Source organism: Pleurodeles waltl, chromosome 3_1 (genome assembly GCF_031143425.1).
Source record: "Pleurodeles waltl isolate 20211129_DDA chromosome 3_1, aPleWal1.hap1.20221129, whole genome shotgun sequence".
Taxonomy (NCBI): domain Eukaryota; kingdom Metazoa; phylum Chordata; class Amphibia; order Caudata; family Salamandridae; genus Pleurodeles; species Pleurodeles waltl.
Window position 1 is genome coordinate 233,800,992 of NC_090440.1, and position 17,527 is coordinate 233,818,518.

At 46.0% G+C, this 17,527-nt stretch overlaps 1 protein-coding gene across 7 annotated transcripts in view; it reads left to right on the forward strand.

Moving 5' to 3' along the window:
* The window catches only part of MYO9A (myosin IXA), a 1,132,274-nt gene that overhangs the window by 938,119 nt on the left and 176,628 nt on the right, over positions 1-17,527 (forward strand). For all 7 annotated transcript variants that reach the window (XM_069222286.1, XM_069222289.1, XM_069222284.1 and 4 more), the window contains 2 exons: positions 13,725-13,913; positions 14,789-14,836. In XM_069222286.1, coding sequence (XP_069078387.1) covers positions 13,725-13,913; positions 14,789-14,836 — 237 coding nt within the window. The remainder of the gene's footprint in view (positions 1-13,724; positions 13,914-14,788; positions 14,837-17,527) is intronic.

Consider the following 17,527-nt stretch of genomic DNA (forward strand, 5'->3'; position numbering starts at 1 on the left):
GCGGTTGATGAAGAGAAGTCCTGGTGGAGTCTTGCATGCTGAATCAGGGGACCCACCCGCAATGTAGTCTGTATATAGCCCTACCAGGGGGATTGCTCACTCTGCGGGGTGACCACCTACCAAAGGGAGTCACTGACGTCAGTCACCTGTCATGACCAACCAGATGCTTCCAGGGAGCTCTGCACATCTTGGTTTCAAGATGGCAGAATCAAGTGGCCACCTGGAGGACCTTTGGACACCACCCCTGAGGTGGTGCTGGACAGGGGAGTGGTCACTCCCCTTTCCTTTGTGTGGTTTTGTGCCAGAGCTGGGACCAGGGCTCCATGACTGTTGCAAACCAGATTATTCAATGCAGGCACCAAATGTGCCCTTTTAAGCAAGCTGGTGACATGGGGAGGCTACCACTTCCCAGCCTTGTGACATCTGTTTCCAAGGGAGAGGGTGTTGCCTCCCTCTCCCGCAGGAAATCCTTTGTTCTGCCTTTCCCTGCTTGAGCTGGTCAAGCAGCAGGAGGGCAGAAATAAATCTGTAGGGCTGCAGCCACGTGGGCTGCCCCCAAACCCTGAAAGACTGGTAGGAGCAATGCTGGGAGCTCCTCTAAGGAGTCCCCAGAGTGCATGGAATCATACCACTAATATTGGCATTAGTATTGGGATGTGATTCTGACATCTTTGATACCAAATATGCCTAGGTTCTGAGTTACCATCATGTAGCTGGACCACAGTACATGGGTAAAATGACTTCCCCGCACTTACGAAGTCCAGTACATTGGGATTGAAGTTCGTAAGGGCACCTCTGCTCATGCAGGGGTGCCCTCATACACAGGAACCTGCACCCTGCCCTCTGGGCTAAGAGGGCCTACCATAGGGGTGACTTAAAGTGACCTGTTCACGGAGGCTCCAATAGCAGGCTTGCAGACACAGTTTGTGTGGGCTCCCATGGGTAGCATAATACATGCTGAAGCCAGTGGGGGACCCCTGGTGTACTAATGCCCTGGGTGCCTAAGTATGATGTACTAGGGAGTTACAGGGGTACACCAGTATGCCAATTGTGGACTGTAAACGGTACCAAAGCAACTAAATTTATAGGAGAGGGCACAATCACTGGGATTCTGGTTAGCAGGATCCCAGTGAAAACAGTCTAAGCACACTGATAAATGGGCAAAAAGTGGGAGTAACCATGCCAAAAAGAGTGATTTTCTTACCCTGGTCATTACAAGTTTCCCAGCAACATGATGGCTTCACTGAAGATAGGGATGTTTGGTATCAAACATTTGATAGAGACTTACACCTGCAGATTCCTTACCTCTCGAATTTCCAGGCTTCAGTTTGGAATCTAGAACTTTTGCTGAGCAATACCCTTGCACCCGTCGTCAGGTGGTGTTGTTCGGATCCTTGTGGTGGTGTTAGAGCCATCTGTGACGTCACGGTCACCTATAAAGGCACAACTCAGGCTCATGTACGTCAGTTCTTTTCCTACTGTGCCAGTTAAGCACAGATCGAGAACAGAGATAACCTCTGTCTTTTTGACAGGCTTTTTTCAGCCTTTTTTCAATACTTTTTGCATCTGTGCAAGGATGACCTTGCGAAAGTTCAGATTCAAGCCGCGTTGTGCCTGCCATCGTGTCATGTCGGGAATGGATCCACACCAGGTATGTCTATGGTGTCTCAAGTGCTACGATTCAAAGTTGTGCTCGGACTGCCGGGCCATGGCTCCCTGAAGCTAATGGTGGCCCAGCAGTTGACATTGTTCGGCGTGACTCCTCGTAGGTCAAGTTCCGGTCGAGGAGAAGGTCACTAGACCGCTCCAGGAGCCTCTTCATCCCACTCGAGATCCTCCGGGCACTCAGGGAAGAGGCACAAGTAGACCAAGTCTAAGCGGACTTCAACTTCACCTCACCTGTCGGCCAACGAGACGACTCAGGAACATCGACGTTCCAGGCATGGTTCCATTGAATTGATGCCATTGCAGACTACCTTTCCAGAAGCCAAAGCAACCGCCACTCAACTTAGAGTTTAATGAGGCCATGTGCCAAAGTAGATCACCCTCAGGCCCTGTGGGATCGACAGAGGTCCCATCAGGTTCCATGCCAACAGCTTCGGCATCTGCTTTGATGGGGACTCGTAGTTCCGATTCCTGAACGGCGCCGGCCTCACACAGTCGGCCTTCTCCAGCACCGCTCCTGATGTAGATGCTCCTGGCGCCACCAGTGGTGTGAGCCCCATTCTGGTCACTGACGATCCGGAGCCAGAAAAGCTGGCAACATCGATTTTGACGGCGCCCACAGGTGCCAGGTCTGTGTTTGCATAATCTCATGGAGCTCCTGCCTTGTGCAGGCCCATGTGCAGGCGCTCATCCTGTGTACAAGCAGACTCGACCGAGCAGGACTAGAGTATTGCAAGTTCCCGCAATCGGAGCACCCACTGATATGCCGAACACTTCTTCGCAGCTGGAGCAGGGAAGACTTGTTACAAACCTACACGTATTTGGCTGGACAGTAATTTATTGATATTGCTGTGTGCTCTTTAAGTTATGAGTCATATTCACTAACCTGTATCTAGACCCTGTCTCTCCTCGAAGAGAGCCCTTTGGTTGCTTGTCCACAGCTACCACTGAGAGTTCATTGCATAAGGAGTAGTTGGCCTAATGAGACATCATGTGTAAGAGGCCTCAACCACCATAGTCCCTGCGTGCCCCTTGGCCCTCTGAAGAGAGTTGTGCCAATTGGTGGCAGTGGTGGGATGCTTAACATTTAGGAGCCTGAATGAAGAGGTGACATTGGCCATTTCCAATTTGCACCAGTATTGCAATAAGTCCAGTTTTTTTTTGTTTTTTTTATACGCACAAATGTGACATTCATAGACAATGGAAAACACAAGGTTGGGAATTGATCTCCACACCATGTTTATATTTCTCAGCCGTAGTGAGACAGAGGTACCTGCTAATTTCATTAGAGACAGTTTTGGGATACTGGGGAAAAGGATGAGACTGTAATTGACCCTGGGGAGGGAACCATGGTAGGAACCTATGAAGAGAGTGCTGTGGATTCTGGCTCTAGGATCCGGTTAACACAGATAAATCCCAGACACATGCCAAGTGTGTCCCCTGATACATTTTCAGGTTTTTCACCAAGACACTCACCACCTTTAGTTTCTAGAATGTCTCAGGTGTGTACAAAACCTTGAATTTCTAGAGTACCACTGCCGCCAATTCCAAAAGTAAATCCGTTGGGTGGGTTGAGTCTGTCAGAGACCCTGGCTTGCATTTGGTACTTCAAAAGGCTAAGGCTGAGGAAGTTAAAAAAGCCAGAGTAATAGAGGGAGAATCTAAGGCCAGCTCAAAGGGAGCAAGAGTAGCGGAGTTGGGCAAGACAGGAGAAATGGGCCTGGGAGAAGAAGTTGCAAGAGAGAGTGAGGAGAAACAGAGTGTTGTCTTATTGGCTCTCACTGTACCAATGAGACTGCTGGATTCGGGTGGCAGCACTACCAGGTTGTGGGGAACTGAATGCAATGCCACACCGTGTGACAACTGTCAGCCTCCCCTTTCGAACAGCTAGCAGTACCTCACCAGCACCTGAAAGTGATGGTGATTTGTGGCAGCTGTGCGGATAACATCCTGACTTCTCAGGGGAAATCGTGGTGTAACAGATCTCCTTCTTTTCTCTCAGTTACATTTGTTCCACACATGCAAAGACAAACGGATGCAGGAATTGGTTAAAAATATTTTATTGAATCATGCGTTCTAAATAGAATGGCATGTACTGTAATGATTAGGATTATAAAACATAATAATAGCAATGTGGTGTCAAAGAAAGTAAAAGTTAAGAAAGGTCCCACCATAGTGTCAAAATAATAATAAGTGTTGAAATTCTTACCTACGCCACTAAAGTACTGCTAGAGCATACCAGTGTTAGCCCTAATCCACCCTTCAGGATCCCTAGGAAGATACCATTCCCCAAACCTGGATATGGTAGTAGGGAAGAGGGTTTAGTCTACTGAGAGTCCTTTCCCAAGTAGGTGGAAAAGACGTCAAGTCTCAGAAAACAGCTGTAACAAAACAAATGCATGTGGTGACAATTTTCTGGCTGAAACTCTTCCTCTAAAGTATAGGGTCAGAGGTATGTTTTATAATAACTACCCTAACATATGTTTCTCATGAAGTGGAAAAGATTGTTGTGTTCCACTTTGTACTGACAACAATATTGATTACAGCTTCGAGCAGAGCACAGATCGAGAATGTCAGACTAAAAAGAATGAAAAACTTTTCTGGGCTTAAAGTGTACGAGATAAAAGAAGATAAAACATCACAGCAGAACGAAGCTTCTGCTCAGGAAAGTACAGTTAATTGTCACTAAGCTAAAGGCACGAGCTGCAGGCCTAATGCTAAAATAACGTGCCCATAAACGCTTACTAAAATAACACCACTGCAGTGTGGGAGGAGAAACAAAAGAAAAAGGAAAGTGAGCTGGAAAGAGGAAAATAGCAGTTGAGAAAGAGAAATTTAGTATGACAGCAATAACAGCTCTATCTTGTGATGCTACATCCATTTGTGGACCTCTAAAAGTGGTTCGACAGTGGCCATAACATCAGCCCGGAGGGTTAGTGAACTTTAGGCTCTATCTATTGCCGGTCATTACATTACCTTTTACACAAACAAGCTGGTTCTAGGGCCTCAGGCATCCTTCTTGCCAAAGTTGGTTACGCTGTTTCACATTGGTCAGTCCATCATTCTGGGATGAGGAATCTGCAGTTAGAAGTTTCTCTCAGATGAAACAAATTACTTACTTTCTGAAACTCCTTTTCAGGTAGAGACTTTATCTAATTGCAGATTTCTCACCGACCCTCCCATCCTTCCTATTCCTTGAACTGGACTCTTACACCAAAAAAAGATCCCAATCTAGTAATCGGCACACTGGTCACGCCTAATTTGAATTTTGGTTGTGTGGGTGCAGAAGAGTCACAAAATCAACTGATATCAGCGCACTTGGATGGCGCCTATATAATCTTGTGCACATCACATCCATTGTAGACAACATCAATACTGATCTGCAAGCACCACCCTCTGGCGTGCATGGGTACTTCTTCACAGTTTTCCAAATCCAGTCCGACGCCTGGGGAATATTCATAAGTGAGCAAGCTCTGGGTAGAGTTTCTACCAGAAAAGGCAACACCGGAGGCAAGTACCTTGTTCATCAGTATGTTGCAAGTGAGACTAATCCTGGTAGCCTTGAAATTATTACTTCCATTGATCTGTATCCCATCAATCCTTCTTCAAACAGTCTCTGGTCTTTATCTTGTCTCTGGTGCATTACTTCAACAAGCACAGATAAGATGTCTCCCAGTGTACACTTTCTATCTAAAAGTAAATCAGAGAATTTTAGTTTAGTTTATCCATTCATATTTGAGGGCAACTTGTAAAGGCTATACAAATACCTCCCACAATATTCATGCACTCATGAATGCCTCAGTAATTTTTTGGTTGGCTGTTTACAACATTTTGTTGACTATTTTTGAGGTTTACCTCCTGGTGTGTCAAGAATACTGTGACGCAAGATGGGTTTTAATCCCTGCGGAGCCTGTCACCTGCTATCGGTGACGGATCCGCACCTCGTCTGTCTGGTGTGTTGGAGCGTAACCACGACCCAAAGTTGTGTTCAGGTTGCCGGGCCATGCACCCGAAGGCTTTGTAGGAGCGGTCCCTAAAGCTCATGGTGGCCCAGCATGCGACTCAGCGCAGTTTGAGGTACGGGTGAAGGGGAAGCTCCTGGGACCAGTCATTGAGACCGATAATATCTTCATCCCATTCCAAGTCCTCGGACGATTGGGTATGCTGAGGCACAAGAAGAAGAGCAAAAAGTCGAAGCAGTCGTTGGCTTCTCCTCACCCATCAGCTGATGCGATGAAGGAACGTCGCCATTCTATGCCTCATTCCTCAGAACCCTTGCCAGCTCCGCACCGCCCCGATTTTCTGGGAGCTCCAGCAATCCCTTCCCATACAAGAGAGTTCTATGAGGCAATGTGCCTCATTATGGGGTAGTAGAACCCCGTCAGCGCGCCTTCTGGCCCCACAAGATCAGACAGTGCCCCATCGGGTTCCGCACCAGTGGCTTCCTAGATCCAGACCAGCCCTAGTCGTAAGATCTCAGCCTTCGCCGACGCTCCCGGCAGCGCCATCCTCATTGTAATTCCCGACTCCAACATGGAGCTGGATGGGCATCGCCTGACTCCAACACCAGCAGAAGCCTTGCCTCCTAGATCGGAGCCTGAGTCCTTTTCCATTTGGGCTAGGCAACGGAGAAGACGGTAAGGGATGGAAAGACATTTAGAATAGCAGCTCTATGAGGAAGAATTGGACTGGTGCTAAGATTTGGGTGAAATCAGTTGACTGGACACCTTCAGATACTGGTATGCTTTCTCCCCCAACTGTGGCTACAGAAGAGGACGCTTCCTATGCAATGATGGTGAGGAGAGCAGCTGACGTCCTAGACCTTCCGCTGGACTCTGTGGCAGTCAAGACTAATTTCTTGATAGATGCTGCACCCAGGAGTTTCCACATCCGAACCCCTACTCCCATTCATTGATGTCCACACAGATGTCCTTTTGGATACCTGGTCCAAACCCAGCATAGGGCTCTTGTGAAAAGAACGATTGCCACTATTGCTCCGCACCTGGGGACCTACTATTCATCACGCAACTCCCTACCCCTGAGAGTTTGGTGGTCCAGGCCTTAACTTCCCTTAGTGCTTTCCCTACTGCTCCCCCAGATAGGGAATCCAAGAGACTGCACTCATTTGAGAAATATGTTTACTTCCGCCACAGTCTGTGGGACATGGTTGCGCAAGTGCTGCCACAGGTTCTAGAGAAAGCCCAGGTGGTACTCTATCAGACTGTTGCCAATGAGAGAGATCCGGCAAAGTTCACAATTCATTGCTGACTTGACACGACCGACTCACTAGGCAGAATAGTTTCAGCAAAAGTAGCCCTGGGGCACTGCTTCTGGCTGAGGATGTCTGGCTTTTCTGGGATGCCCAGGCTTCCCTTATAGACATGCCCTTCGATGGCACCTGTCTCTTCGGAGATGAGGCAGATTCGGAGCTTGAGTGCTTTAAGAACTCTCAGGCTATGGCTAGGTCCTTAGGCCTTGCAGTGACCCCCCGTCCTTCCCAATCTGCCTTTCCTGGCAACGGAAGGGACTTCCAGCTGTGCCAATTCCCACCCAGCCACCGTGCCAAGCATGCTTCCCAGCCTCTGGGTGGACGAGGACACAGTGCTCACCAACCTTGTGGGTCAGGTGGCCAGCAGTCTGGTCAGTCTGCCCTCACCCCAACTGCAGCATCCTCTAAATCCTCCTAGTCTGTCCCTTTCCACCATGGGCACCCAGTTGGATTCAGGATTCGCCATCACCTGCCCCACTGGTGGTCCACAGTATCAAACATGAGTTTTGAAGATTGTCCGAAGAGGCTACTCCCTCTCCTTCGAGATTACCCCTCCCTCCATACCACCATTTCAGGACCAGAAGACGGAAGATCACCTGCCCCTTCTCCGCAAGGAAGTCGCAGCTCTCTTGGCCAAGGGAGCCTCAGAGAGGGTTCCGGTACCAGAAGTAGGCTATGGTTGTTATTCCCGCTACTTTCGGGTTCCCGAAAGGGATGAATGTTTTCGCCCTATGTGAGATCTACTAGCCCTCAATCCCTTCATCAAGAAGGAGAAATTCAAAATGCTAATGTTGGCTCGGATCTTGTCTGCCCTGGACCCAGGAAACTAGATAATAGCATTGGACTTTCAGGGCGCTTATTTCCAGATCCCGGTCCTGCCTGCCCACAGACGTTACCTGCAGCTTACAGTAGGTCATGAGCACTTTAATTTCACTGTGCTTCCCTTTGGCCTTGCCATCACCCCTCAGGTGTTCATCAAGGTGATGGCGGTGGTTGAAGCTCATCTGCAGACATCAGGGGTCCCAGTCCTCCCCTTTCTCGACAACGAGCTTGCCTCAAGGTGTTGTCTCCCACCTGACTAAAGCGAACCTCCTGCATTCGCTAGGGTTCACTATGAACGTGCCGAAGTCACATATGACTCCCCCTCAGATGCTCCCTTTCATCTGAGTTGTTCTGGGCTCTGTGCAGTTTTGGGCATATCCTCCCGAGTGGCGAGTCCAGGATATTCAGGCTATTATAGCGATGTTTCATCCTCTATCTTGTATTCTGGTTAGACTGACTCTGAGCCTGTTGGGACTCATGGCCTCCTGCACCCTGCTGGTGACACTTGCCAGATGGCATATGCAGACTCTGCAGTTGGATCTTAAGTTTCAGTGGGCGTGGCATGAAGGGAATCCCCAACCAGATCTGACAGTAGTGACATATGCGTCACTCGTGGGATGGGACTGCCACCTGAGAGTGGTGGAGGTCAGGGGGGGCTTTGGTCTCCATCGGAATCCAGACTCCAAATAAACCAGCTGGAGCTCTGACTGATCAGACTGGCATTGAAAGTCTTTCTACCCTCCATAGAGGGAAGGCTAGCGCAGGTGTTCACAGCCATGTGGTAGTGCAACAAACAGGGTGGGGTTGTGGACTCTTTGACATGGCTGGAACAGCAGGACATATCCCTAATGGTTCAACACCTAGTGGGCTTTCTGCATGCCAGAGCAATTGAACTCAGCTGAAGATGCCTAGCGGATCACAAATGGAATCTCCACCAGGAGGTGGCGCAAGGTTTCTTTCAGCAGTGGGGAGAGCCTCGATTAGATCTGTTCACCTCGCCGAGAACGTGCAGTATTAGAAGTTTTACGAGCTGGAGTTTCCATGGCAGCTCTCATCTGGGGACACTTTTGTCTCAAGTGAAACTCAGGTCACCTGTACATCTTTCCACCCATATCACTCCTGACCAGCGTTCTCAGGAAGAACAGGAACAACCGAGCCCCTTGTAGCTCTCGACTGGACACCAAGAGTCTATTATCTTGAGCTTCTGAGCATGGCCATCGATCCTCCGATCAGATTGCTCCTTCAGCAAGATATTCTGTTGCAGTAGCAAGGGAGGGTTTTTGAGCTGAATCTATCCACTCTCCGCCCTCTTGCATGGAGATTGAGTGGCGGCAGTTGAGAGCTTTTGACTGAAGTCTATAAGTCCTGAAGACCAAAGTCTGTACCATCATCTTGACAGCCAGGCATCCTTCCACCAAAACGGTATACGCCTGCTGTTGGAAGAAATTTGTGGAATGGTGCACAGAAAAAGTCTGTTTATTCCCTTTCTACCCCTTTTTCTGAGGCTTTACTTTTCATTCTTTCCCTTGCCCAGCAGGGCTCTGGTTTGGGCATTCTTAGGGGCTATTTATCTGCCATTTATGCCTTTTTGTGGTTGCCCGATCAACCCTCTTTGCTTAATTTCTCTATAGTACATAGGTTCTCAAAGGTCTTACTCATTTTTTCCCTCCTTCCGTATTCATTATGCCCTAGTAGAACCTTAATTTGGTAGTACATAGGTTCCTCAAAGGTCTTACCCATCTCTTCCCTCCTTCCGTATTCATTATGCCCTAGTAGAACCTTAATTTGGTTCTAACCTTTTTGATGTGTGCTCCTTTCGAACCTTTTCAGAATTGGACCCTCAGGCTTTTTACATTGAAAACAATTTACATCTGCCTGTCTAGTGAATGAGCTCTAGGTCTCGTCATCTAAGCCCCCTTACCTCTCTGTATCCTTACAAACTGGTGCTTTGCACAAGGGTCTCTTTTCTGCCAAAAGTGGTCACACCCTTTCATGTAGGCCAGTCAATCACCCTGCCTACTTTTTAATGCACCCCCACATCCTAAGGAAGAGGAGACACTCCACTCCCTAGACCCAAAAAGAGCATTGGAGTTCTATCTTGATCTTGCTAGGAGTTTCTTGCGGATGATCAACTCTTCGTGTGGTATGTGGGTGCGAAGCAAGGTCTGGCCGTGCAGAAGCGAACCAACTCTTGTTGTGTCGTATTCTGCATGAAGATATGGTATGCACTGGCAAAAAGCAACCTTCTAAAGGCTTTCGAGCTCACTCCACCAGAGCTAAAGCTGTGACCACTACATTAGCATATGGAGTTCTGGTCCGTGACATCTGTCAGGCAGCAACATGGGCCTCTCTGCACACTTCTACTAAACATTACTGCCTGGACAGTGAGGTCCGTAGGGATGGGCACTTTGCCAGTTCTATCCTGCAGGACTTTCTCATTTGAAATCGTTTCGCAGACCCACCTCCAGGGATGGTATTGCTTGGGTTTCTATTTAAATGTAGGGTATCCACAGCTAGGGGTCTTATCTGGTAGATACTATATCTAGCTGCATATTCCTCACTGACCCACCCATCCTCCTCGCTCTGCAAACAGATTTCTGGGAGCAGGGACAATGCTTTCAGGGCCGTAGTTTGGCACACCCGTGGTATTCTTCTCCATGGCTCTGCGCTTCTGGCGTGGAAAGTTGTGAAAATAAACTGACGACGTCGCACCTGGGTGGCGCCTATATTGGTACTGGTGCGGACAACACCAGTGACGGACACAAAGCTAAACGCCACCACCTACTGGCGTGGAAAGTTGTGAAAATAAACTGACGACGTCGCACCTGGGTGGCGCCTATATTGGTACTGGTGCGGTCAACACCAGTGACGGACACAAAGCTAAACAGCACCACCTACTGGTGTGCATGGTATTGCTCACGAAAAATCTTCCAGATCCAGTCTGACGGCTGGGAGAATGCAAAGGTAAGGAATCTGCAGCTAGATTTAGGCCCTCATTATGAACATGGCGGAAATCCCCGCCGTGTTCATGCTGGCGGTCTGAACACAGAACGCCAGCCTGTTAAGGACCCTGCCGCCACCACCACCACCACCACCACCAGCCGGCCCAGCTGAATGCCGGGCCAGGACATTGCTGACGGCTCCACATGGAGCTGTCGTCAATGCCACGGTGTGGCGGGTGCAGCACCACCCGTCGCGCATATCACTGCCCATAAATCGGGCAGTGACCTGTGTGACGGGGCTGTGCACGGGCACCCCTGCACTGCCCATGCCAAGTGCAGGGGCTCCCAAGGGGGCCCCGGAGCACCCCTCCGCCAGCCTTTCCCTGGCTGGTGAAACCACCAGGGAAAGGCTGGAGGAACAAGGGTTCTCTCTCCGGAGGGCGGCGCTGCTTGGAGCGCTGCCCTGTCGAATAGAGAAATCCGCCATGGTGGGGTTGCCTGTCGGCAGAAGCCTGATGGAGGTCCGCCTGTGGTGGTCTTCCCTTGTTTATAATATGGCGGTCCAGACAGCCATGCATGCCGGTGGCGGTAATTTCTGCCGCCATCTTCTTAATGAGGGTCATAGTCTGTACCACATAAGGCCATTACTGAAAGTAAGTAACTTCTTCACTGCCCAATATAGTCTTTATTGTATCATAGGGCAATAACATGATTCATCAGACTATGACAGCTTGCTATTGCACAACAGCCTATGTGAAGAAGTGACAGTTGTCACAAAATTTACGAATAAATTGTTGTTTCCCTAATGAAGGTGTCAGTTGTTGCTTTTTTCTTCTTATATTTGTTTTTTATTTAATAAGCTTCTCATTCTGGCAAGATTAATGTTTCTCCTTTCCAATTAAAAAAACGGGGGATGGGAAGGGTAAAGAGACGAAACCCCCCCTTGAGCTATAGGAAGGAAGATAAGGACAATTTCAACAGTGCTTGGGAACCTACTGACATGATTCTAACATGACCCCATTTACTTAGACTGTGCGTACTAAATATGGGAAGCAATATTTCCCACTTGTGACCTAACATTACAGGGAGTGCAGAATTATTAGGCAAGTTGTATTTTTGAGGATTCATTTTATTATTGAACAACAACCATGTTCTCAATGAACCCAAAAAACTCATTAATATCAAAACTGAATATTTTTGGAAGTAGTTTTTAGTTTGTTTTTAGTTTTAGCTATGTTAGGGGGATATCTGTGTGTGCAGGTGACTATCACTGTGCATAATTATTAGGCAACTTAACAAAAAAAAATATATACCCATTTCAATTATTTATCATTACCAGTGAAACCAATATAACATCTCAACATTCACAAATATACATTTCTGACATTCAAAAACAAAACAAAAACAAATCAGTGACCAATATAGCCACCTTTCTTTGCAAGGACACTCAAAAGCCTGCCATCCATGGATTCTGTCAGTGTTTTGATCTGTTCACCATCAACATTGCGTGCAGCAGCAACCACAGCCTCCCAGACACTGTTCAGAGAGGTGTACTGTTTTCCCTCCTTGTAAATCTCACATTTGATGATGGACCACAGGTTCTCAATGGGGTTCAGATCAGGTGAACAAGGAGGCCATGTCATTAGATTTCCTTCTTTTATACCCTTTCTTGCCAGCCACGCTGTGGAGTACTTGGACGCGTGTGATGGAGCATTGTCCTGCATGAAAATCATGTTTTTCTTGAAGGATGCAGACTTCTTCCTGTACCACTGCTTGAAGAAGGTGTCTTCCAGGAACTGGCAGTAGGACTGGGAGTTGAGCTTGACTCCATCCTCAACCCGAAAAGGCCCCACAAGCTCATCTTTGATGATACCAGCCCAAACCAGTACTCCACCTCCACCTTGCTGGCGTCTGAGTCGGACTGGAGCTCTCTGCCCTTTACCAATCCAGCCACGGGCCCATCCATCTGGCCCATCAAGACTCACTCTCATTTCATCAGTCCATAAAACCTTAGAAAAATCAGTCTTGAGATATTTCTTGGCCCAGTCTTGACGTTTCAGCTTGTGTGTCTTGTTCAGTGGTGGTCGTCTTTCAGCCTTTCTTACCTTGGCCATGTCTCTGAGTATTGCACACCTTGTGCCTTTGGGCACTCCAGTGATGTTGCAGCTCTGAAATATGGCCAAACTGGTGGCAAGTGGCATCGTGGCAGCTGCACGCTTGACTTTTCTCAGTTCATGGGCAGTTATTTTGCGCCTTGGTTTTTCCACACGCTTCTTGCGACCCTGTTGACTATTTTGAATGAAACGCTTGATTGTTCGATGATCACGCTTCAGAAGCTTTGCAATTTTAAGAGTGCTGCATCCCTCTGCAAGATATCTCACTATTTTTTACTTTTCTGAGCCTGTCAAGTCCTTCTTTTGACCCATTTTGCCAAAGGAAAGGAAGTTGCCTAATAATTATGCACACCTGATATAGGGTGTTGATGTCATTAGACCACACCCCTTCTCATTACAGAGATGCACATCACCTAATATGCTTAATTGGTAGTAGGCTTTCGAGCCTATACAGCTTGGAGTAAGACAACATGCATAAAGAGGATGATGTGGTCAAAATACTCATTTGCCTAATAATTCTGCACTCCCTGTATATCTCAGCCTCCCAATCTATGCAAACAACCCCCTATTAGAACTTTAATATTCTACTTCAAGGCCGCAACAACATCGTTCATAGCAGTAATGTTCCCAAACAGACATCTTTTTAGAGACTTAATATAGCTTTTATATGACAATAACTTTACCCTTTCAGACGGTGACAGCTTCACACGTCACACCAGTAAACGTTTCAGACATCTGTCAGGTCTTTGTGACCTTACAAAATGCTTATCCATTTGGTTTATTGTATAACTGTCCTGGTTCATAAGTACGTTAAACTGAAGACATTTGGGCATGTCCGATGTATGTTTTGACAGAAAATGCAAACCTAGTTCCATATTTCCATAAGTAAACTTATCTTTTTTTTACCTACAGATGGATGATTCAAAGAGCATTCGCTATAAGGATCTCAATGCTCTGTTTGAGCAAATCTTGGAGAAGACCATGAGGTTAGAGCAGAGGGACTGGAACGAATCACCTGTTCGAGTCTGGGTCAACACCTTTAAAGTCTTTTTGGATGAGTTTATGACAGAATATAAACCCCTGGAAAACACATCTGGAAAGGTGATGATGCATGTAGTGTTACTCTAATACCTCCAGTGCCAGTTAATGTATGGTGGAATGATCTCTCTGCCAGCCATTTTGGTGGAAGCGACACCTTTCAAAACAAATTCCAAAATAATACTGCACTTCCCTTTCTTGAAGGTCATACATCCTCCAATTCACTAGTGATAAAACCATGCAAGAAACCACGTCCTGCCGGGTAAACCCACTTCAGCGTTGTCATGTGAACAAATCCCTGGATACTTCTATAACCCTACGGCAGAGTCCACTGACTTAATGCTTTGGACATAAAATACCTTTCTGAGAACAGAGAAGACAAGCTCACTTTTAATGATTCCTCATTAGTAAGAGCTACTCTCAAGAAGACATTTTACATGTTTGAACAGTCCTCCATAAAACAGCTATAAACACATAAAAAATAGTTCTCTATTTGGAAGGTTATTAATTCTTCTTGGAATCTCACCTGTTTGCTGATGACTTAGTGTTGCTGGTAATTTCACGGTATGAAAGTCTCCATTTGAAGCAGGGCCTTTTGTATCACAGGCTTTGTATCACTTAGTCTATTTATTGCCTCAGCTCAGGACTTACTATGTCATTATCCTTCAACAGCACTTTGGGACTTGAACAGGTACTCATTTTCGTTCCTGAAACTGTGCCATATTTTGACAAAAGTCATTTGCCCACATATTCTTGTGGAACGGCACTAATGATCATTTGGAGACTGCCTGTATTGCTGGTGGCAATTTTCAGTTAATGAATGTATATTGAGAGCCCTTCTAATGACATAATGAAAGACAGCCTTGCTCCCCTGCTTAACTAATGTTTGTTTAGTAACTATGCATTATGTCTTTAACCTTCTTTTCTCTCCCTCACAGTTACCAAAAACGGAAAGGAAAAAGAGAAGGAAAAAAGAATCTGATATTGTAAGTCTGAATATGCTGTAGTACAAAATATTAGGCAAATAGTGAATTCCCCTTACTCCATACATGAACTAAAACCTGCAGATTTCTATTGGTTCCTTCTAAAGGAACCTCAAAAAATCAATTTAATGAAATGTTTGAAGTTGGTTGCCTTCTTCTTTAGTACAAGTAAGGCTACTAATCATTATAGACATGGTAGCGTATACTGCAGTGACTAGCCCAATTTATTAGGCAGTGTGTTTCTAGAAAGTGACTAATTTAAGGAATGTCCAGTCTCACCCGATTTTATGGAGGGAGCTACATGAATGTGCCGTTTTGTACGTACAAGAGACATTGGAAGCCTCATCAGCGTTAATTAACACATTTCAAACATTTGGCTTAATTTTGTGCTAAAGGTCACTCTACATCATACTTGGCTCTACTCGATTGGGAGACTTATAAGTAAAGATATGTTCCAGGGAGTTGCAAATAAATAGGATTCAGTCAGTGTCAATTCGTGACATCTATGTCTTCCAAATAGTTGCTGTAAGAGATTCCTCCTAATCCATGATCGTTTAGAAGAGTTACAATCTGTTAAGGATAAGTAGAAGACTGTAATGATTTTGATTAAGGGTGATTGTAATTACTGCACTTTCTGTCAACCATATTTAGGGTCTGATGTGCCAAGTGTAATTGTCAGGCTTTAGGGTCAGCACGTTACAAGTCGGAGATTTTATTCTTAGTTGTTTACATATTGAGAAATATAAATGCCAGACTCCCAGGCGATAGGCTCTGCTCTACCACTTTTGGCCGTAGAGACTGAGAATGCCAGTGGTTGTAAACTGGACCATTATTAAATTAGGTATAGATGCAGGCCTATTACAGTAGGTTCACTCTTTCCACACTAGCAGGTGAGTCACAGTCTGTGTAGGTGAATATAAACACTGATCAGATTAAAGTTAAAAACATCCTAAAGCAAGGCAGTGTGCTAGCACCTAACCTTTTTAATCCATATTTACTGTTTACTCCAGTGTCTGCTCGGGCCTTTACTGCTAATTTGAGAGCTAGGGCTTCTCTCTACTGAAGGGAGGCTAAACTTAGTGAAGAGAATGGCCTTAGAAAGACCCTAAATTAACCCCTTTTAGGCTTGAACTCTGATGTGAAGGTGGATAGAGCATGTTCACTATACTGGGTCAGACTAAAGCTATTAAAGAACTAAAAAAATAAAGGGGGGGTCCTCGCTCCATTGACCCTTTTAAGTGTCACATTTAGCTTGAATTCATAGGGACTGCTCCTCTCCCCTCAAAGGCTGTACTAAAGACTCACTTAAATTCATCTAAGTGAATGTTATGTTTTCACTATAGGGTTAACCAGTTTAGCACATTAAGGATATTTTCCACAGTGGCAAACAGACATACTAAGCTGAAGACACAGTAGTATTTGATTGGCATGTTACTGATACGAAAAAGGCACATTTTCATGAGGTTTTTAAGACAGCTTACAATGTTAGAGTTATCTCTGTTGTTGAGTAAATAACATTCAAATTTCAGTTGTAAGTTATGTAATATTGAAGTAGAAACATTAACATTTGCTTTAGCTATGCTCAGGATTATTAGATTGTTGCAAGAGCTAAGAAAGGATCTACTTCACATTGTATATGCCGGGGGCATCCAATGGGATGCTTGGAAGCTACTGGTAATTCACCAATACCCTGGAAGTAGCTCACTGAAGTGGAGCCCAGTACAGTATGTGATGCAGAGGATTTAGCTATATTGAAGATACTAGCACTACACATCTTTTTATCCTTGGGGTGACCTTCAGCCAAATCAATGTCAGTGCGACATGATTACACATAAACACACTCTGACACTTCAACCTGACCTCTGTCTCCACTTTCCACTAACCAAAGTCACTTGGAGAATAGTCACTGTCCAAGCCCCTCTCTGTCAGTCATAAAATGCGTGTGAAATCTAGGCCAGAAAAGAAGTGCCAGCAATAGCCAGAGTGGAGTTGCTGAAATGTGGGACAGCCAGAGAGACAGGGAAAGTGTGTTAGGAGCATATGTTAGCAATCCAGTAGCAAGGAAGAGCGCAGGCTGGATAGGATAGAGTGGAGACAGGAAATGGTCTTGTTTGTTTCAGATGTTAAGATTGAAGTATGCATGTATGTATATGTACAGGTTTGAATGTTTCTCTGTGCATGTGTACACATAGGTGTGCTTTTAAGTATGTGTCTGGCGTTGTGTCCCTCCTGGAAAGACATTGTCTGTTCCTGGAAACCTTGAAAATTGTTCCTAATTTAAGGGAAGAATAAATGGATTTGGTGCGAGAATATAAGGAGTTAATGTCTGGCAAAATTATGTTTATTTCTGACATGATTTTGACACCAGTATAATATTAGTAGCTCTTGACACATTGAGTGTCCTTGGACTGATCACGGTATAATGGCAGCTATTTTGCCATCTTATGAGTATGGTTGGCCTAATTGTGGCCATGTTTGGAATATTCTCCAGGAGCCCCCCAGCTAACATGTTGTGGGGGCTCTTAGCAGTACGATGGGCAGCAGTGGCACAGTTTAGGCCCTCACAAAACAGTGAGCATTATGTAGGCATCATTGGCATTATGGAGGTCATTATGGGCATTTGATAGCAAAACCTGGGAGGTGTGACTGAATCTGAATATGTACTTGGGACAATGCATGAAATCTGATTTTTGA